General features: G+C 40.3%; 1 protein-coding gene and 1 long non-coding RNA gene across 9 annotated transcripts in view; one reads left to right on the top strand and one right to left on the bottom strand.

Moving 5' to 3' along the window:
- The window catches only part of LOC138141712 (fibronectin type-III domain-containing protein 3A-like), an 84,032-nt gene extending 65,157 nt beyond the window's left edge, over positions 1–18,875 (top strand). For 7 of the 8 annotated variants that reach the window (XM_069062508.1, XM_069062514.1, XM_069062507.1 and 4 more), the window contains 6 exons: positions 4,791–4,940; positions 6,640–6,914; positions 9,168–9,380; positions 13,693–13,859; positions 15,930–16,051; positions 16,420–18,875. In XM_069062508.1, the coding sequence (XP_068918609.1) occupies positions 4,791–4,940; positions 6,640–6,914; positions 9,168–9,380; positions 13,693–13,859; positions 15,930–16,051; positions 16,420–16,734 (1,242 nt within the window). In that variant the 3' untranslated portion in view covers positions 16,735–18,875. The remainder of the gene's footprint in view (positions 1–4,790; positions 4,941–6,639; positions 6,915–9,167; positions 9,381–13,692; positions 13,860–15,929; positions 16,052–16,419) is intronic. The other variant, XM_069062513.1, reaches the window with a different exon arrangement.
- LOC138141714 (uncharacterized) overlaps positions 9,392–22,659 on the bottom strand; it is a 50,380-nt gene continuing 37,112 nt past the window's right edge. Inside the window, exon 3 of the long non-coding RNA XR_011163239.1 lies at positions 9,392–10,578. This is a non-coding gene — a long non-coding RNA (uncharacterized lncRNA). The remainder of the gene's footprint in view (positions 10,579–22,659) is intronic.

Here is a 22,659-nt window from a genome sequence, read left to right as displayed (position 1 = left end):
CGTCCTCCTCCCCCCTTCCCATAAGGATCAGACTAGATGGCCTGAGATCCATCCCAGGCATATACAGAAATAGCATTAACCCCCAAATCATGCCTTCTTTTTCCTTAAGATGAAAACTGAGCTGACTCTTATATGAGGAAGAATTGTACTTTAAGTGACAGCATCACATAGGATGCACCTTTTTTCCCAAGCTTCCTCTATCCTGAAAGGAGAAACTGTCAATATAGAACATGGGAAGCAGAAAAAAGAAACACAGGACTTGGCTAAGCTAAGCTGAACATATTGGACAATTTAACATTTGTCCAAATTTCCACAGAGGAGGCAACATTAGCTACATGTATATCCTCTGCTGTGCTGAACTTAAGTAAATAAGTACATTTTCTTAAAAAGCAATGAAAAGATACTCACAAATGATGGGTACTTCTTCAAACATGCTTCAGTAAACTCTTTAAAGGGCTTGATAAAATTTCCCAATAGAGTTGGTGGATTATTTTTTGGAATCAGGAAAAGGACTCTCATGGGATGCATGTCAGAGTTCAGAGAAATTAATTTTTTAAGTCAGCAGCTTTTGGGTAGATGAGCTGATTGAGAGGCTAAGGGGTTGGTGATGGAGGCAGTGAGAGTGAGGGTCACGGTGGTGGAGAGTAAATAGGGTACGAAAGAAAGAAAAGAGAGAGAAACCAGAGAGGTATGGGACCAAACACTCTAATTGAGGGCTGCAACAGAATCTTGAGAACCTCTGGTTGAGGACTTTATAGAAGAGACTCTTGTTCAAGTAAATGCTGGATTACCTGAGCTTCAGTGGCCTTGTCCACTCTTAAGAGTCTGTGACTCACAACCTAGTTTCTTGGGATATAACTGGCAGTAGGATTGAATCTTGCTGAAATAATTATTACTCAACGTTTCTTTATAGAATATTTTGTTAGTGAGCACCCCCTTCGTAATTTACTCGATGATTCTGCAATTGGTGTCACAGGTGCTAAATCCACGATACAGCAGCCGACTTGGTTATGAGCCTCTCTAAACTCAGGTGGGCTGCTTCTCAGCCTTCCTGTTGTCTATCACCAGGCCTGCCCCTACTTGAGGCCTTTCTAGCTTGCTTGAACTTGGTAGAGCCTCTGAGAATAAGAATAACTGACATTTATGTACCCCTTTACAGAGACCCCAGGGTCACCTTTAAGTAGGACATTAATGGAGGCTTTACTGAATAGCAGGAAAAAAATTAAATCCCTTTTGCTTCCAAGCTTAACAATCCAATTTAACAAGCATTTATTAGTTGCCAGGCACCACGCTAGGATATACAAAGACAAAATAAAACATTCCCTCTGCTCAAGGAGCCTGTGTTCTATCAGGGAGAAACAGCATGTACACATACAGATAAAAATATATACAAAGTCTTTTTTTTAAGCAATTGGGGTTAATTAACTTGCTCAAGGTTACACAGCCAGTTATTTCTGGGTATGGTGCTGAGTATCAGAGCCCAGATTTGATCCCCAGGTCATCCCGAAACTGGAGCTGGTGCTCTTACTCGCTGAGCCACCTGGTCGCCCCTTACAAAGTCATTTCTAGACGGGGGATGTATGGGTCTAATATGAAGGACTGTTTGTTAACAATGAAGTAGAGATTCCTGATGGCATAATGTAACAGTAAGGACAAAACAGCAGAGAGACGCTGGAAGGATGGGGTCTGAAATGAAGGGTTGGTGGAAGGGCTCAGCTTCAGCCGAGGCCACCTCTCCCACTCAGAATCTCTGTGATCCTGTACACCACAGGAAGGAAACAATCATTTATTAAGTGCCTACTTCATGCTAAACACCGTACTAAGCACTTTTTACAAATACATCATTTGATGCTCCCAACAACCCTTTTAAGGTAGATGCTATAATTATTCCCATTTTGTGGTTAACAAAAGAAGCAAACAGAGGTTAAGCCCAGGGTCCTCACAACTAGTAAATGTCTGAGGCTTGATTTCAGCTAAGGTCTTTCTAACTCCAGGTCCAGTGCTCTATCCACTGCTACGCCACCTAGCGGCCTCTAGGGCACAGGGCAGTAGATCGTCACACCTTTCACTGATTTGATTTATCAGTCTGGAAAAAAAGAAAAGACTTGGGGATTGGGGGAAGAAGGGTGGAATCAGCTATGTGAAGCAAGCTAGGTGTTCACTGCTTGGCTCCAGCCTGTCAGGTGGCGATTTGGTGTAATTCTGGGGCCAGGCTAATTACAGACAGGTGGCAATAAGTGAATAGAACTCGGGAAGAGAACCTGGGTCTGAGGCCCATCTTTACAGCTAATTGGCTGTGACTGAACAAATCATTTAATCCTTCCAGATTTCAGTTTTCTTATCTATAAAATGGGGAAATTAAGTAAGATAATTTGTCAGATCTAATGATAAAATGACTGTGTAAATCAATTTTCAACCATATTTATAGGACATTAACTGACATTTATATATACTTTTAAAGTTTACGATGCTTTCCAAATCATCTCATTAATCTGTATTTCCTCAAGTTGGATTCCTTTTTAAATTGAAAGCTTTCTGTCTCCCAGGAGTTGATTAGCCCATTACTCTAAGAGAATAATTTGTGCTAATGACTGATCTCCAGTTGGGGTCAGGGAATCAATAAGGATAGTGGCCTCAAACTCATTTATATGATGGTTCAAGTCAGCCAACAGAGTAATCAGGTAACCTGAAATCATTTTTCCGTCCTTCCTCTCTTGGCTCCCCTCATCTAGCCTGTTAACATATGTTCCTCGTTCTTCCCATATATGATTGCTCAGACTTTACCTCTTTCTTCATTTTCACCACTACTCTTAACACACCCTAACCAGCTCTCCTTATTATTACTAGAATATCCTCTCTGTCCTGGAGAAAGTTAGCACTGGATAGGCCCTCAGAGGACACCTACTCCAAGCCCTTCATTCTACAGAGGAAGAAACTGAAACCCAAAGAAGGGCCTCCTGGTCTTTCTGTCCTCATGGTCACACTCCTAGTGGGGGCAAAACCAAGGCTAGAAGAGATTCCTCTGCTCCTGCATACATTTTAGTTGTCATGTTACTCATCCTCTAATTTGGCCTATATGTACCAATAAGTGTGAGCTTCAGGGGACTATAGAATTTTGAGCTGAGAGGGACCTCAGGAGTCATCTAAACCAACCTCGTCATTCTGTTATTATTTCTTTTGATTTGTAGCTTTTTGTTTTTATATCACCTTGATTTCTGAAGATGGTCCTCCCTAACAAGCATACCTTGTAAACAAACAATAAAAAAGAAGCTAAAAAACTAAAATTAGGTTTTTTTTAACTAACTAAAAATAGTTTTTAAAAAAGGTCAGGCCAAACTTACCAAGACATCACCTAAGTCTGACAGTCATCGGGGGATATGTCAGCATACCTACACCCATAGTCTCCAACAAGGAGGAAGCTGTATTTTCTTATCATTTCTTTGGGTCCAAGCTTGTTCATTCAAATTCCACAGCATTTTATAGCAGCTTTTTGACACTGGATGGTCTTACTTTTTACATTGTTAGAATCATCGTGTATGCTGATTTCCTAGTTCTGCTTACTTTACTCTGCATCCCTTCACATGTCTTCCCATGTGTTTCTGAATTCATATTTAGGGTTTTTTTTTACCACACAAGAATACTTCATTCTAATAACATACCACAGTTTGTTTATACATTTCCCAATAATGGGATTCTATTTCCAGTTCTTTGCTATGTGTATATGGGACTTTGCTTTTTGTCCCTGGCTTCCTTGAGGTATATGCCGAAGAGTGGAAAGTATGATCATTTTAGTATATTACCAGAGGGCAGCTAGGTAGCACAGTGGATGGAGTGCCAGGCCTGGACACAGGAAGACTCATCTTCTTGAGTTCCAATCTGGCCTCCACCACTTACTACCTATGTGACCCTGGGCAAGGCATTTAACCATGTTTGCCTCACTTTCCTCACCTGTAAAATGAGCTGGAGAAGGAAATGGCAAACCACTCCTTTGTATCTTTGGCCAAGAAAACTCCAAATGGGGTCACAGAGTTGGACACAACTGAAAAATGACAACAGCAAAAATCTTATTACCCCCTTCTCCCTCCATAGAGAGATGAGGAAACTGAGGCTGGCAAAAGCAAAATGAGTTACCCAGGGTCACACAGGTGGTGAGTGGCTGACTAAAACTCGAACCAGGCTTTTCTGATTCTAATTCCAGGACTCTTCCTACTTCCCCCAATTCAGTCATCACTTTGAGAATCTTAAGAGCTCATCTAAAATGACCAAAGACTGGGGCAACACACTGCCCCCTCATTTTCCAGCTTAGCTAAGAAACCTCACCAGATTCAAGAGTGCTTCCCTTCACCATTGCCTCTTGAACCAACTACAACCTGCCTGCTCAGCCTTTTCCTTGACCTCCCTATCTTCAGTTTGGCAAATGGGAACCTGTCCCACACTTGCATCCCTTTTTGCCTCTGCCACCAGACAGTGCATTTTTCCTTCTCTAAAATGCTCTCTTGTCTCTTCCAAACCATGCCTATTTCTCCTTTTCTTCAAGACTTCATTCTAAAGGCTTTCCTAAAATCTAAAACCGCCAAACTCCTGCCCTCATTTTCTCATCTCCTAAACTACAGCTGAATGTGTGAACCCTTGTAGAGAGCTAGGCTGGTGTTTTCTAGGCCACTTGGGTTGATGTGCATTTATGTTGGTGATGAGCCACCTAGTAAGTTTCTAGAGGGAAGGGAGCGCTACTGCATCTCCTAGAGCGACCTGCTTAGGCACTCAAATTTTGTGTTTGGTACATCTTTCAGGTTCCTATGTGCAATGGTGCCGAAATTTGTGATTACAGACTGGAGTGGGGCAAACTAGAAGGATCAATGCACGTAATATACACTGGCCCTTGCTTGAACTATGAAGTAAAAGGTCTTACCCCTGCAACTACCTATTTTTGCAGAGTACAGGTATCTACAACAAAGTGATGTTTCCCTCCCAAGTTAGAATTCCCTTGATACTATGACCATCAATGAGTACTAACCTCTGTACAGCCTTCCTCTGCCTTCTGTCACACTGATCTCCTACCAGAATTACTACTTGACCTCGAAGGGCTTCTGCGGCATGTGGAAGCAGAGAAGAGGGACATGAGGAAGAATCCCTAATAATCTGGCTTCCCTGACCTCTAGTCTCTCCCCACTCTGGCATCTTCCGGAATTGACCTTGAACTGTTCTTTCTATTCCCCATGATGTCTTCCCCAAGTAGATGCTCAGAAAATAATGAGAGAAATGAAGATCACTCCCTTTTTCAAAGGCCCCCATTAGCTTATTCACCTAAGCTCCTCCTGAGCCTGGCCTCTAGCAGCCGACCTCAGCCTACCATCCCAGCTCTATCTCCCACACAGACTCTCTATGATAGCTAAACCGTGGCCCAAAGACCCCTCTCAATTGCCTGCTTCAGTGTTCTGGCCCACATAGTTGACCTGCCAGATAGACCCCCTGATTTATCCAAATCCTACCAGTCCATCTCACAGCCCAATTCAGATCTCATATCCTCTAGGAACCTTCCCCACCCCAAGCCAGAAGTGATATCTTCCTTTTTTGAACTCCCTTAAAGCACTCGTTCAGGAGGTTTTACTGCTTAATTTTGTTAATTATTTACAGTTAGACATATTGCAAGTTCTTTGAGGAACCGTGTCTTATACTTGTTTTATTCCCCAGCACCTAACACAGTGCTTTGTACAGAACAGAGGCTTAGGAAATGTTGACGGGTCTGAGCAGAGGACATAATTTGTGGGAGTAGTCTTTATGAGCTAAAACATGTTAAGAGTGTTCTCCAGATCCTTCCAAGATATAAGGGTTAAATAACTATGGTTGGGAAGTGAAGGGTGAGCCCTTCAGTCCCCTGCCCCTCTGAGGGGATCATAACAGCTACCAAAAAGGAGTGGGAGCAAGAGAAACCACCAAGAGGGGAATCCTGCTAAAGTGCTGAGCCTCAGGACTGGGACCCCTGGGAAATGGATAAGGTCAGGGTTTAGCTTAGAAGTCCCGAAGCCATACTGTTCAAATCTCATAAGCAAAGAAAGCCACATGAGATCAGGTAGCCAGTTCAGTCTGAACATTTCCTATCTTTGTAAGAGATTAGTGTATTTAGAGTGTAAACATACAAAGATTTTTCTATTCATTTGGAAGATCACAGGTCCTAATGCCAACTCATTACTCCTTCATTCCTGCTTCCACATGTCCACATATTTCAGAGGTCTAACGTGGCCCTGGGATCCTAATTAATCAACATGTATAAGGAAAGACCATTTCCTGGCCATTCTTCTATCTGTCAAACTGAAAAACAGCCACCCATCATTTCATAATGGGGAGGGTTTTATAGGAAAGAAGAGCTTAACTTATTCTGCTTAGCTTGGGAATATGAAGATGGCTGTAAAATAGATCAGACTGAAAAGGAAGTTTTTCAACCTTAATTACCCACCAGTACGTGTCTCACTGAGCTAGCCATACAATCTGTAAACACCTTGTCAGCTCTCCTCTGGATTCTGTTGAGCACCAGGGATTAAGGGTTTGGGTTCATGGTGAGAGAATTTTTTTTAATGCTGTAAGATGTAGGAACAAAAACCAGTAAGCTCCTAGTGGACTCTAAAAACACCTCCTTTTCAGGCCGTGAATATGGCTGGAATTGGCATGTTTGGGGGAACAGGCATAGTAACAACGCCAGCATCGGTGCCAGGAGCGATGACGCTGCCACGCCTACTCGAAGGAAAGATCCCTCTTCCTTTGGCATCAACTTGCCTCGCTCTTCAGTGGGACGAACCCAACTGCCACGGGTCTGAGATCACTGGATATAACATAGAATATGGAGAAAGACAGATTGTAACTGTTGATCGAGTCACAAGCTATACCCTAGAAAACCTGCAGCCGGACACTGTGTATAGGTAAGTTTCTCAAGTTACTTGGGGCCTTTCTATTTATAGGTCCCTTGGGACTGCCTGGTTTTGTCATATATTTGTGTTTCAATAATGTTAAGTACATTAGGCACCTGCTGTCACAAACAGCTTATTAGTCCCCTCCATTGTGGAACGCCATCTGGCTGGGATTCTGTATTCTTTGTTTTCTTCTCCCCATTTAGCATCTATTGAGAGAAAAGACCATTCACGGCAGGGGGTGAGGGGGGCAGAGCTAGTGGACTGCAGACTCATTATAAGGTGACATTGAATGATGAAGAGTACTTGACTTGGAGTCAGCAGCGGCCTGGGGTTGAATCTTACCTCTGCCCCCTTCCTATCTCTGGGACTCTGGGCCACTTACTTAAGCTCTCTGAGCTTCAGTTTGCTCATATAGAAAATGAGGATGATGTACCTACCACCTACCTCATGGGAGCGTCGTGCAGATCAGATCAGATGACGTGTGTAATGTGCCTGGCAAACAGTCAGTGTCAGTTACTCCAGTGCATGTTGTGGGCTTCATGTCCACCCTACACAGTGCATCTTCAGTGTATTTTCAGTTGGATGCAGATCCATGTATGTTCAATTGATTAGAGGCTACTGTGGATCAACTAGCTTTGCTGTCCTTCAGCTGACATGCATATGCCATGATTTCAGTTCCTTTTAACCAACAGTGGTACCTATGAGCCCTTAAAAGAAGCACTTGATCTCTCTAGGCCTGAATGAGACAACCTCTAAGGTCATATGATGCCATGACCATATGAGTTGTCTTCTGAACATAACCCGTTTGTTAATAACCTTCCTAAAATGTGGCATGCAGAACTGAGGGCACCGCTAGCCTTCCATTATAAAGGGATTTGTTCTGTGAAGTTTGGATTTAGTTGAAGTGCAGTACCCAAGGACCTAAAGGGCTACATGTGGCCTTGAGGCTGCAGGTTCCCCACCCCTAAACTAGACCCACAACTCAGAATTAGTGCCCTCTGACTCTTCTCTCTCTCTCAGCTAATCAGTTGCTAAATCTTATTCATTCTGCTTTCCCAATATCCCTTGTGTAGCTTTAGGGGCTGACACCAAGTCTTTTTCAAAGATATTGCTGTCTGGCTATAACTCCCCCCCACCCAATTTTATCCTTGGGTAATCGATTGCTTTTACCCAAGTTCAGGACTTCTCCATGACCACAGAGTAATAGATTTTGAACTGGAAGGAACCCTAGCCAACCCCACCTCCTTTGTTTTATGTACAATGCCCAGAAAGGTGAAGAGACTGCCCAACATCACATAGGCAGGGGCAGGATTTAAATCCAGGGCCTCTGACCTGGTCCAATGGCCTTTCCAATGTGCTGTGCTGCCTCTCTCCCTCCTCTGTATATGCTTCTTAGCCTTGGCCCCATTTTACTATCCTCTCAAGATAATTTTCTTTCTCAGTTCTAGAAAGTTATTTCCTGTTCTCTATCATTAAATTTGACTTAAATTTGTTTATATGAATTCAAATTCATAACAAACACAGAAATACAAGAATTTCATTTTTCTAACATTTAGTCCACTTGCCAAGGACTCAGAAATGTATGTAGCTTTGAAGAAAAGGGAGAGTCTTCTCACCTACCTCGATTGTCTTGCCGTCTCAAAGCCCTTGAAAGAAAGAGTGATCACAAAACCAATGCAAGTACACCCTACCTATGTCATTCATTGGTCCTGGAAAAGCACAATTTCAGGCTAGATGTTTCAGCAGGTGGTTAATTCTATAGCAAGTTACCACCTAAATGATACTATGGTGGGTTTTAATTGTAATGTATAAGAGACAGTACCACAAAAAAACCCATTAGTCATGACCAGATTCTACACATGTATCTTGATAGAGATTTGATTATCATAAAAGGTGCTCATTTTTATAAGTGTGGGGAAAATCCTCATTTTTACTACCAACACTTGCTGGAGTTTATTTGCCACTCATTCATCATTGGGAGAATTGGAGGGAGAACCTGAGCTGGGTTTTCTCCTCTTTCCACTATGGCCTATATATAACTCTGTTGTCTGTAATAGCAGTAAACATGGTTATTATTGAGAAAAATTGGAAACTACTGAAGCCCTCTTTCCTTTTATGATAAAGAATAATGCTCACCACTGATGATAAACTTAATATTTCCCTTCATAAAAATTTACCTTCCAAATTTCAGAAAGGAAAGATCAATGTATTATAAATCTTTGGTACTGGTGTATTAACATTTTTCTCTCCTTCCCTATCTAGAATTAGAATACAAGCTATCAATAGTTTGGGACAGAGTCCCTTTAGCCAATCAATTAAAGCCAAAACAAAGCCACTACCTCCAGATCCTCCTGTCCTCGAATGTGTGTGCATCAGCTATCAGAGTCTAAAACTGAAATGGGGGGACGGGCCAAACAGAATTTCACTCTCCAACTCTATCCAGTTCAACTTACAAATGGAAGATAAGACTGGCAGGTGAGATCTTTATTATTTAATATGTGTGAAAAGTTTCTTCAGGGGTTAAAGCTTCATATCGTGTTCTCCTTATGCCAGGGTGGTTTTATAAACTCCTCAGGTCTCTTAGCCGATGGATGTACTTTCTTGAATTCTCTCCTCACCTTTTGTGATGGCTTCTATGAACTCTTCATACTCCCCTCCCTTTAGGGTTCCCATCTTGACTTCCTTTCTTCCACTAGTGATGCTTTGTGGGGAGGGAGCTCCTCGGCAGATAATGAGAAGTATAACAAAGTTAGTAAATCAGTCCTGAGATACCTTTGCTGAGGGGCTTCATCTTAAGTCTGGAAGGATGCCTTAACGTCTGTTTACAGATAAATAGTAGGCAATGCTTGACTGGGCACTATTTTTGTAAAGACATTGGACCTTGAGGTTGTTGTGAAGAGAAATTAATCGAGGCACAGTACATGGAGGGTGTACTGTGGCGGGGGGAGGGGGATCTGATGGTAACTCATCATAAGCATTAACAAAGCTCAGATGGACTCGGAGTAGGAGCTGACCATTGGTGAGACAAATGCCAAGCAGGGAGGTACGTGCCATATTGTGTTTCCAGTCATCTAGGCTTGAAAACATAGAATCCTCTACGTGCTCCCCTCGCCCCCTCGTACCAGTCACCAAGTCCTTCTCACTCTTCACAATCATGTCTCTTTCATCCTTTCCCCGCCTACCACCCTTATCACTTCGTGCCCGACTTCTTCCCTCTATACTTCATTCCATGCCTCATAATCACATTCATCTCTTTCATCATATCATCCCATTGCCATCCTAAAAACCTTTAATAGTTCTTTATTCCCATAGGATGGGGTCCAGATTCTTCAGCTCAGTATTGCAAATCTTCCTCAATCATTATTCCCCACTTCATATCACCTACTCTGGCCTTACTGTCTGCCCTCGAATGTGTCGTTCTCCTGTATCTTACCTAACACTGTGGACTCCTATCAGTGCCCCACCTCACACATACAAATCTTGCCCCCTCGTTTAGGACCCAGTTCACATCCCACCTCTTCTCTGAAGTCTTCCCTTCCAATCACTCTAGCCGACAGAGATTTCTCCATTTTTTTGTCTGTCCATTCCTGCAACCTCACAAGGCTGAAAGCTCCTAGAGGATATTTTATGATGTTTCTTTACATATTCCCCATGGTGCACTGCATATGGAAGGCTGTCAAGAAAGAGTACACTGTTACTAGCATTTATTTTAGATACATTTAGATATAGATACACACAAACACACGCCCCTACTAGCCAGATGCATCCCCGCCCATAGCTGACACTCCGCTGGGGGCTGAATAAGATGGCTAGTGCTGGGTTACACAGGAAAAGCAAGGAAGCAGAGAGTCAGAAGGGGAGGCAGCGAAGGAGAACAGGAAGAGCTTGCAGGACAGACGTAAGCTGCTATTTGAAGGAGGCCGAGGAAATTGGGAAGCAGATGAGGAAGGGGAGAGAGCGAAAATGCAGGCATGGGAAGGCGGTGTGTGAATGGATCCAATAGTAGAAGGAGTGGAGTAAAGTATAAGACTGGAAATGCCAAAGTATGTATCATCTCGGCCTTTATCATCTAGCCTCCTACTGCCCCCCCCCACAATGAGCAAGACAGAGAATCATAAAGGGCTCTTGGAGGAGGGGACATTTCAGGGGTCTTGAATGAATTATGTTATAGAAACAATAATAGACCCATAAAGGCTCATAAATTCAAAGTTCAATTCAAAAAAACCACTTTCAAGATCCTACTTTGTGTTCAAAACTGAGAGTGGAGAGATGAAGGAGGATAGAGTGTTGTAACTGCCTTTCAAGAAACTTACAACCTTACCGGAGTGAGAGAGACGGAATGTGGACATGAATAACTGAGTGTGATAAGTGCTAAGAATAAGCCTACGGAGAGATGGAAGAACAAGCCTGAAACCAAATTATGCAAGAAGAGATTCAACAGCTGGGGAAGGATATCTGCTTTAGGTATGCATTGCAAACCTGGACAAAGATAAAAGGTAGGACAAGAATAGGGGAAGAGGTGAGTCATCCAATTGAGCTGGAATGTGGTCTACTTGAAGAAGAGTAAGCTAAGTCCAAGAAGATAGTCTGTGGTGGGCCTTGAATGCTCAGATATGAAGCTGATGCTTGTTACAGTAGGCACTGTGGAGCACTGAGGACTTAAAAGCAGAGATGTGATATGAGCAAGGCCAGAAACCAAGACAGTTACGTGTGAAGAACAGATTAGGGATGAGAGAGGCTATACGGTGGAAACCTAGGTAAAAGGCTGTTAAGTGAAAGGGAGATCCTGAGGGCCCAGATGAGGGTAGTTGGGGTGGGGTAATAGAGGAGATACAAGAAATTACTGAAGTAGAATCGATAGGACTTGACAAGGTTTTGAAGTCTGGGTGACTAGGAAGATGGTGGGCCATCATTAGAAGTAAAGAAGGTGGGGAGAGGGAAGCAAGATGCTGAATTCGGTCATGGACATCCAAGTGGAAAGAGCCAGCGGGTGTTTGAAAATGCAGAACTGACACTCTGAGAAGAGGCTGGGGGTTGGAAGTATCTGGGAGTCATCTACAGAGACGTGAGTCCATTCAATAAATGTCTGTTCAGTTCATTTATTCGCACGGCTAGGAGACAACAGGATTTCAGAGTTGGGACCTCAAACACCATCTTGTCCCTTCACCATACCTGACAAGTCTGCTTACATACAGCCTGCTCCACTTTGGGAAGCCCAAATCTGCCTCTTTTTTATTTCTACTCCCTACTCCTAATTCGGACCTCAGGGGCCAAGAAGAAGTTTCATCCTGCTTCTATTTCATATCCCTTCCAATACTTAAAAACAACTCTTATATCCACCTACCCCTTGCCACAGTCTTACCTTCAAGTTGCCAAGTGAAAGAGTACAGAAAAAGAAACCTGTGAAAGACAGAGCCTTGGGAGAGACACCAGAGAAGGAGAACTCCAAGGAATGTGAGAACCATGAGAGTTTCATATCCCTAAAGCCCAGGGAAAAGAAAATGTCAGGACTGGAGAGTAGTTAGTTAACAGTGCCCAATGCTGGAGAAAGGACAAGGAAAACCAAAACTTGGAAGGAGAGAAGTGAGCAAGCAGCCTTGGAGGAAAGGGTCTGAGTAAAGTAGTGGTTATGGAAGCCAAGGATTTAGAGAGGAGGTATGCAGAGTACTCTTTTAAAAAATTGTCCATGAAGAGGAAGAAAGAATAATAGCTTGAGGAGTTGGGTTCTAGGGAAAGTTTTCTCTTAGATAGGGTTTTCATGTTTGTAGACAGAGGGAAAGGAACTAGTAGAGAGGGGGTCATTGAAGATTCAAAGAGAAAAGGGTATGTTTGATGGAAGATGGCCATGGAAGAAACAGAAGATTAAAGGGTACAGGTGGAAGGGGTTAGCTTTGACAGGAAGAGCCACCTCATCTTCCAGGAAGATTAAGGGAAGAAAGAAAATATAGGTGAGGGCATAGCTTCAGATGAGAGAAAAATTAGCAAATGGAGCTCCCAGGGGATAGAGGGCTCAATTTAGTTGGAGGTGAAGTCATAAGATGAGAAAGAGCAGGTGAAAGGTTCAGAGTTTACACATACACGCACACACACACCCGTACAAATACTTAATGTTTTCTCCCCTCCAATTCTGCTACTTATCTCTCAATCTGTGCATTTTTCTTTAGTGGTGAGAAGACTGGTATGTCATCATGGTTCAATCAAATGTCCCTTTCCACTGCCAAGCTTAACACCAAACACTGGAGCCAAATTACAGGCCTGTTTATATGTATTATGTGACCTTGAAAGTGATCTTATTAAAATGAAACTTAATTGATTTGTATCCGTAGTGAGTAAACACTGCCTTGTGTTTGAGTAAAACCTAAACAAAACACCCAAAAAGCAAACAAGTAAAAAATTATGTCAGGTTACTAAATATCATGACTAAGTTTCTATGAAAATGTCACTAATGTTTTGGAAGAGTTTTTTTAGAAGTTTTAACAGAAAGTTGTGAATTTAAAGAAAGAATACTGGGGGTGGCTATGTGGTGCAGTGAATAGAGCACCAACCCTGGAGTCAGGAAGACCTGAGTTCAAATCCAACCTCAGATACTTAACACTTACTAGTGGTGTGACCTTGCGCAAGTCACTTAACCCCAGTTGACTTGCCTTCCCCCCTACAAAAAGCAAAAAAAAAAAGCTAGTATGTAAACCTTTAAATAAAACCAATAATTGATATATATACCTAAGTATGTATGAGCAGAACTGGGTAAGTGTTTAAAATGTTTAATGCTGCTTTATTTTTCTTTCAGATTTGTTACACTTCTTAATGGCCCTTGTCACACATACAAAGTTCAAAGACTGAGTGAATGTACTACTTACAACTTTAAAATACAGGCATATAATGAAGCTGGTGAAGGACCATTTTCTGATGTTTATACCTTCACTACAACCAAATCTCCACCAGCCTCACTCAAAGGTGAGTATTTTAACTACATCATTAAATGTTGTCTTAGTTTGAGCTTCTATACCTACTATATAAAAAATTAGCAGTAAAGATTTAAGTATTTAACTATATCAAGGCAATGTTGCTACTGGTAAAAACAAGTAGCTTAATTCTTTGAAGTTCCTTAAAATAGACTTTTATCTAGTGGAACAAAAGGCCTCTTCCAGTGACTCACAACAGCATTAAAAGTGACTCTAGGTTTTCCAAAGCTTTTTCTTCCAAAGCACAAGCTCCAGGAGAGTTCACTTACCAAGAGGAAAAGGCTTCAAGTGTAGGTGGAACCCCAGTCTATCTGCTGTCTGACTCTTGAAGACCATCCGTAAATTATAGAGAGGACACAGTCAGTGTCACTGGCAAAAAGACCCACAACCAGTGACATCACAGACCCAAGCAAGTGTCAAGGTGCTGTATGACTATGGATTTGGAGGGCAATATCAGCTAAGACAAGGGGCTCAATTCTGTGAAACTCCTTGAAAGATAGCTTTATATTATATAAAACAGATTTCCTTTTAACAACTGTACGTGGTGTCTAAAAGGTCAAACAGGATGCTTATGTGGTCTGTTCTGCATTGCTGGAAAGAGTATCCATATAGACAAGGTCACAAATCAGTGAAGGATTTGAAGAGCTTTTTAAAAAAAAGTTATTCCTTAATAGATGAAAATGTCAGTAGGAGATGAGCTTTGAAGGGTTTTTCCCAATCTTGAGCTTAGTTCCATTGCTTCCTCAATAGTCTTCCTGGTCTTCCTCCTAACTGCTGGACCACTTGCTGACTGGGGTTAGTCAAGTATGACCATACAGTTTTCCTGCAGTGCAAAGTCAAATGTCTCATAGCAGTAATCAACTCTGCAGTCTGGTTGTATCAGCTCCTTGCCCTAACTGGGCTGGACATTTGAACAGTAATTCTAGTGCATAACAGGTATTCAAATACTAATTTGGTAAGAAAATGTATACAGACTGGACCTACAATTTCAATGGTGTTATAGAGAACTTCCAAGTGAGGAAACACCCTTCACCAATGCAGGTTAGCACATTCTCTGCAATGTATTGTCTTATCAAGTTGCCTAGGGCACTAGAGGGTAAGTGACTTGCCCAGGGTCACAACAACCACTATGTGTCAGAGACAGGACTTGAACCCAGAGGTCCCTGGCATAAAGGCATGCTCCCTTTCCTCTACTGTATGGAGATAATAATGGCATATGTAATCTCCTTTAATCCTTACAACTATATGTGAAAGTACTTTGAAAAGTATGTAAATAGGGGCGGCCAGGTGGCTCAGTGAGTAAGAGTACCGGTTCCAGCGTTGGGACGACCTGGAGATCGAATCCCGGGCTCAGACACTTAGCACCCACCCAGAAATAACTGGCCGTGTAACCTTGAGCAAGTTACTTAACCCCGATGGCTTAAAAAAAAAAAAAGAAAAGTATGTAAATAGAATGTGGGGATCCATGCTCTCATTGGTGGGCAGATTACAACCCAACTCAGGTAAGGATTATCCCAAAGTCATAAAACATGTAAGTGCTTAAGAGCACAAGTTTTCTGCAATTGACTAGTCATGCCCCCAAGAACACAGATGACTAGAAAAGGAGGTGGGTCAGTTCATGTAATGAGGGTTAACAAATCACAAGCTGAGTGTTTGCTGGGATCCACAAAACAATAGGACCAGAGGAAGATCTCCAGCACATAGTCAAAGACCTGTAAAGATAAGAGTTGAAGGTATGAAAATGTATGGTCAGATAACAGTCTGCCCCACTGAAGAGAGTACTTACATATACCAAGGAGAGCACAGATCCATTGAAGTAATGAGATGGGAAATACCAAGACCTTACTGGATGATTCCAGACCTATTTTAACTGATTTAGAATGCTTAAATTCCTGGAGTTTTCTTTAAACTATTAAGATCCTTGGGTGTAATATATTGAAAGGTTTATATATTTCGAATTATAAAATTAACGAAGGTATCATTGTTGAGAGGATCTGATAAATTTCAAATTCTCTTAAGAAAAATGAAACCTACATTTTGAAGGAGTCTCCCTTTTTTCCAGCACCCAAAATATGTCAACTGGGAGAAAATCTTTGTGAGGTTACATGGGAGCCTCTACCCCCTATGAAAGGAGACAGCATTGTTTACACTCTCCAGCTCCTCTGTGGGAGAGGAGCCGATCAGGTAACTAACTTCTGGCAAAACCCTGTTCTTAAAATTTGTATTATGATAGCTTGTTGGTCTGTAAGATATTCTGTCAGGAAATTCATCTTGCCTAATTTTATCTCACCTATCCCTTTCCCCCAAGAGACCTAGCCCCCTATAGAGGCACACTGGCCTCAGTGGAAATAGTTTCTTCTTTTATCTGCCTGGTCCCTAGCTTACAATATACATCCTCTATGAAAGCCTGTTCCCCAAACAAATGAAAATTAAGGTATTTAACAGAATTGTTTCAGTAAACAAAAGTGCTCCAACAATAAATTGGACATTAGAGATTTTGGTTATTCCTATGAAACTGGATTGTTTGTATCTTCAAGCTCCTTTTTCTTTAGGTATACAAGGGGCCAGATACCTCTTTCTGTTTCACAAATTTTCAAACCAACTGTGAGTATCGATTCCGGGTGTGTGCTGGCCGACAATATCAACACAATGGTGGATTACAAGAACTATTAGGAGCATACAGCCCCAGTACAGTATTCTCATCTCAGAAGAAAGCCATAGACCCGCCCCAGGATGAATCGACAGTAGAAGATGAAAACAAAAAAAGGTGTTTAACCGATGATCAGTTTGCTTTCATCCTTGTTGTGGCATTTGCAGTTATAGCTGTTTTATGTGCTGTTGCCATTCAGTACTTTCTAATCAAATAAATTAGGTAAAAATATTTAGCAATGTCTGCACATTTCTGGTTATTTGGCAAATTCTATCTCAAATCATAGCTGGAGATGGTTGTGTAAGATTCATGTGTAGATTGCTTTCTCAAATGTCACCTAAAAGCTAGGGATTATCCAGGGATATGTAATTGGCATTAAAAATACTCCAGGGTCTTTTGTACCCAGGAAGAAAAGAGCAGAAGGCCTGCCTTCATGTATAACTGCTGGGCCCAGAACCTCTAACGAGGCAGAAGGACAGATCTGGATGGAAACCCTTTTAAGTACATTTGAGAAAGGGGTAGAAGTGGTTGGTTTCTTAAGAAAGATTTGATATAGTTTAGAGTTCGGGAAATTTCAATGATAAGTGCTTCTTTTGAGCATAGTATTGTTACATAGAACACTTTAAATCTTTTACTCAAAATATTGCCTGCCTTGATTTGTGGTTTTGTGAAATGAATACTTTACAATTTTGTTGTTTTATTACAATGTTGAGATTAAAATTTTAATATCATTTAAAGTACTATGCGAGGGTACCAGTAATTTTGGGATTTTACTTACAACAAGACAGAGAGAAATGTACTGTACGTGTCAGACTACTTGCATTCTTCTGAAATATTGTAAAATGTTTCTTATAACCCTCTGTACTGTGATTTTTTCCAAACTAATGTTTCCAGCCTTTGCTAATCGATTTTGGCCCAGTGCAAACTTCACTCTGCAATGAAGAAGATAGCAATACTCGATGCTTCTGAAAAAAATGTCTGCAGCAGTTTTTTTTTTTGGGGGGGGGGCGGAGGGAGGGTGAGAGAAAGGGCACAGTCTTTTAGGAAGAGTGACAGATATTTTACTCTTTTGACTCAAAGTTGAGTCAATGAATTTGTACTTATTCTTAGCCTAAACAGAAAATGCCACATTTGTGTATGCCCCTCTGACATAATGAAAATTATCAAATGTTTTACATGTAATAACTCATGTTTTTACAGTAGTATTTATAAAGCATTTTTTAAAAGTCAGCTCTTAAAAACAAATAGTTTTGCATCTTTATCTGTTACAATTCATCAGGATTTTGCAAAGAAGAAGACACTATGCACTTCATATGACTGACTGGCCCTTCTCAAGCCTTTTATTGGAAATATTTTAAAATGGTCTGCTTCTGCAAGGGTTAACTTTGTGAATTTGAAAGCTGGAAGCCACAAATTTTGAATGTTTTATGTCTCAATTAACTTGATAATGAGATCTTATGTTACAAATATTTTCATATTCTGTGACATTTTGTATCTTTCTGTGTGCATCAAGAATTGCACTGGTTTGTAGCATGTTTTCTATAAGTAGTGTGCTGAACTTTAAATCTTTCAAAAGATAGAACTCAACGTTTTAAGAATGTTGCTAATATGGCAGCTGTTCCAAACAATTAAAGTTTGAGATATTATATTTGAGGTGTGGAAAACATACAAAAATTTTTCTTTGAAAAATAGATAAAGGTGCAATCAGAATGAACATTTTCCAAAATACATCCATTTTGTATTGTATTTATTTTTATTAAGTCCTGGAAAATTTATGTTTGAATGTATTAGTAGCAGAACGTAACCATTTATTATACGGTCAATGCCTTTTCCCCACACTCAGTTTTATACAGTTATTTAGGATTATGTTTGATTAATTTGTCCTGCCCTTTTTTCTTAAAAAAAAGTTATAAAGTAATCTGCCTTCAGCAAATATTTGTTTTTTCCCTAAAAGAAAAATGAAAAAAAGCTTCATTGAAAACAGAACCTGCTTAGAGAGATTGTTTTTTTTTTTTTTGCAAGTAAGATTTTAGAGATTAAAAATTGGGCTGAGTACATACTAAGCAAAATTCTAACTTTTTAAAAAATTTAAATGCTTTAGAATTGTCTCATAAAGTATATTTCACATAACTACAAAAAAAAGTTGAGTAGGTTTCGCAATGACAGACATTCCGCGTTGCTACATCTTAGGGGCAGGGGTTTCTTAGATCTCTCCTGCCTTTCTTTATTTCCCTTGTATTGCAATTGGTTTAAAGCATCTCAAATTTATGTCAACACTGCCATACATATATGTTAACTAAATTGTAACTATAAAATAGATAATATATTTTAAATGGCCAATAAAAATTATAAAAATTATTCAGGTGTGTTTGTGGTGATATTTATACTAAAAACCAGTCCTCCTTTTAAATCCTTAGGCCAGTTGTTCTGAACTTTCTGTCCTCAAGCCTTCCAACCCTAATACACTAAATCATACGTGACCTTGCCTCCCTTTCGTTCAGCAAATATTAAGTCCCTACTATCTTCCAGGCATTATGCCTCTAGGGATACGAGTACAAAGAATGAAACCATCCCTACTCCCATTTAGCTTACGTTCTAATGGGGGAGACAGCAAGTACATATAAAACATCTAGTCAGTGTGAGTAGAAAGTTAATTTTTTCAAACCAGCCTATACGACAAGGTCGTCATTACAAGGTGGTCTGGGAGGGATGGGGTACTGGCAGCTGGGCGTACTGGGGGGGTGGAGTTAGGAGAGGCTTCATGCAGAACATGGCACCTGAGCTGCATCTTAAAGGAAGAGCAGCACTGTAGGAAGCAGAGGTAAGGAGGTAGGACATTCCAGACAGAGGGGACAGCCAGTGAAAAGATGGAGATGGGAGTGTCACGTGTGAGGAACAGAAAGGGGGCCAGGTGGGCCTGGTACAGGAATGCTAATGAGACAGAGCAGGTTGTGTAGAACTTTCCGAACTAAACAGAGTATATCTTTTACCCTAAAGCCCAAAGGAAGCCACTAGAGGGAGGTGGTTACATAGGGGCTGCACTCCAGGGAAATTCCTCTGGCACAGGGTGTAGGAGGGACTGGAGTGGGGACAGACGAGCCAGACCAATGAGGAGGCTGCTGAAGCGATGGGGGCCTGAGCTCAGGCAGCTGTGTGAGTGGAGAGGAGGGATCCTTTGCCAGAGATGTTGTGAGGATAGAAACTGCCTGGACGAGCAGGCTGAGGGGAGTGGAAAGGCCAGGATGACACTGACACTGAGAGACTCAGACACTGCAAGGATGGTAGTGCCACACTCTGAAGGAGATAGGGAAGTTCAGAAGAGAGGAGGGTATAGGGAGAAAGAAAGAGCTTGGTTACAGATGTGTTAGACATGCCTCTGGGGTATCCAGGTTGAAAGAGCCAATGGGCAACTGGTGATATGGTAATGAAGCTCAAGGGGAATGCTGCATATGCTGAAAGGTACCACAGACAATGGATTAATATCAATATTCAATCATATATGCACTACGTGTTATAACATCTCAATTCCTAAACAAAAAGGCAGAAGTTACAGGGAGAAATAGACAATAAAACCTAATATTGGGGGACCTTGCAGAACTAGATAAAACTAACCAACAAAGAAGAAAGAAATCAAGGACCTTAGGAAAATTTCAGAAAAGTTAGATATGACAGACCTCTGGCAATTGTTGAGTGAATAAAAAGGAGTATATATTTCACAACTTTGTATGGCATCTTTATAAAAACTGACCACATACAGTGGCATAACCCCCCCCAAAATGTAGAAAAGCAGAAATACTAAACACATCTTTTACTGAGCACAATGCAAAAAAAAAAAAATTGCATTCAATACAGGTCTTCTGAAGAAATAATTATAAAAAATTAGAAATGAAATTATTTAATCCTAGAAATGGTAAGTCAAAGAACAAATCATAGGAACTATAGACTATTTCATGAAAGATAAGGATAACATGAAACAACATATCAAAATTTGGGGGATGGAGGCAAAACAATCCTTAGGGGATATTTTATATCTTAAAAGGTTTGAAACACTTTCATCAATAAAAGAAAGAGTAGGTCAATAAATTGAGCATACAACTAAAAAAAACAAGAAAACCAATTTTAAAAAAAAGTTAAACACAAAAATAGAAAGCAAGAAGATAAATGCATTAGCAAAATTAAAGGCCAAAAAAATGAATTAATAAAACTAAGAGCTGGGTTTTAAAACTCAATGAAATAGATAAACCATTAGGTCTTTTGATATTTTAAAAGTTAAACCAGATTATTAATATCTACTGAAAAGGGTAAATTCCCAACAAGTGAAATAAAGGAAATAATTAGGAACTGCCTAATTATGTGCCAGTAAAACTGATGAGCTAAATGAAGTGGATGAATATGTACAAAAATGTGAAATTCCCAGATTAACATAACAAGAAACAGAGGAGTTGCTAATCCAATCTCATAAAAAGAAACTGAACAAGCCACAAATGAGATCCCAAGGAAAAAAGGGATCATATGGATTTACGGGCATATTTTTTCAAACATTCAGATAACAACGAATTCCCATATCATATAAACTATTTGAAAAAATAGGAAAGGAAGAGAATCTGACCAAATTCCTTCTATGATAGACATATGGTCTTGATATCGAAACCAGAAAGAGTCAAAAAAAAAGAGGAAGAAAATCAGAAACTAATATCCCTAATGAAAACTAATACAAAAATGTCAAATGAAATAACAGCAAGGAGAAATGAGCACCATATCACAAAGATCATATGTTATAACCAGCTTGGATTTATACGAGGAATGAAGGGTTGGTTCTATATTAGGAAAACTATCAACATAATAGATCATATGATTAAGAACAACAAAAAAATCGTATTTTATCAGTAGATACAGAAAAAGCTTTCGACAAGATACAATACGCATGCCTATTTTAAAAAACAACAACAAAAACACTAGAAAACAGAAATAAATGGGCCTTTTTTAAAGTGATAAGTAGTATCTATCTATTATCTAAAACGAAGAGCCAGCCTTATATGTAATGGGGACAAACCAGAGGACTTTCCAAAAAGATGAGGAGTAAAGCCAGGATGTTCATTATTACCATGATTATTTGCTACAACAAGAGAAATGCTGTTAGCTAAATAAAACAAAAAAGAAGTAAGAGTGAAAGAGTTTAGGCAGAAAGGAAACAACATCGTTTTGCTTTTTACAGATGATACGATGGTTATTTAGAAAACCCTAGGCAGTCAACTAAGAAATTAAGTGGGGGCAGCCAGGTAGCACATCGAGTAAGAACACCGGCCCCAGTGTCACGACGACCTGGGGATCGAATCCAGGCTGAGACACTTAGCATCCACCCAGAAACACCTGGCCGTGTAACCTTGAGCAAGTTAACCCCAATTGCTTAAAAAAAAAAAAAGAAAGAAATTAAGTGAAAGAATTAGTAATTTCAGCAAAGTTGTAAAATATAAAATAAATCCACATAAATTGTCAGCATTTCTACATACTGCCAATAAAATCCAGCAGGAAAAGACATAAAGAGAAATTCCAATCATTTTATATAACTGTAGAATGTTTAAAATACTTGGGAATCTGCCCTGCGAAGACACACACAGAAACTATATGAATATAACTTATAAAACACTCTATACAAATAAAGACATAAATAATTGGAGAAATATTCATTGCTTTTGGTTAGGTCAAGCCAATATAATAAAAATAACATTATCTAAATTAATTTAGTTATTCAGTGTCCCATCAAGCTACCAAAGGATATTATGTAGAGCTTTAAAAGTTATTATTAAGTTCACCTGGAGAAACAAAGGGCAGGTAGGTGGTACAGTGCTAGGCCTGGAATCAGGAAGTCTCATCTTCCTGAGTTCAAATTTGGCCTCAGACACTATAGCTGTATGACCCTGGACAAGGAATTTAACCCTATTTGTCTCAGTTTCCTCATCTGTAAAATGAGCTGGAGAAGGAAATGGCAAACCACTCCATATTCTTTGCCAAGAAAACCCCAAATGGGGTCCCAAAGAGTCAGACATGACTGAACAACAACAAACTCCTAACTGTAAAACAATGAAGCTATCAAATTTATGCCATAACCCAAAGAGCTCAAAGAGGAAAAGAATACACACAC

Source organism: Petaurus breviceps, unplaced genomic scaffold (assembly GCF_028583685.1).
Source record: "Petaurus breviceps papuanus isolate PSGF00001 unplaced genomic scaffold, PetGlider_PUasm1.0 90459, whole genome shotgun sequence".
Taxonomy (NCBI): domain Eukaryota; kingdom Metazoa; phylum Chordata; class Mammalia; order Diprotodontia; family Petauridae; genus Petaurus; species Petaurus breviceps.
The sequence above is the reverse complement of the archived record's forward strand: the minus strand, read 5'-3'. Positions and strand labels throughout refer to the sequence as shown.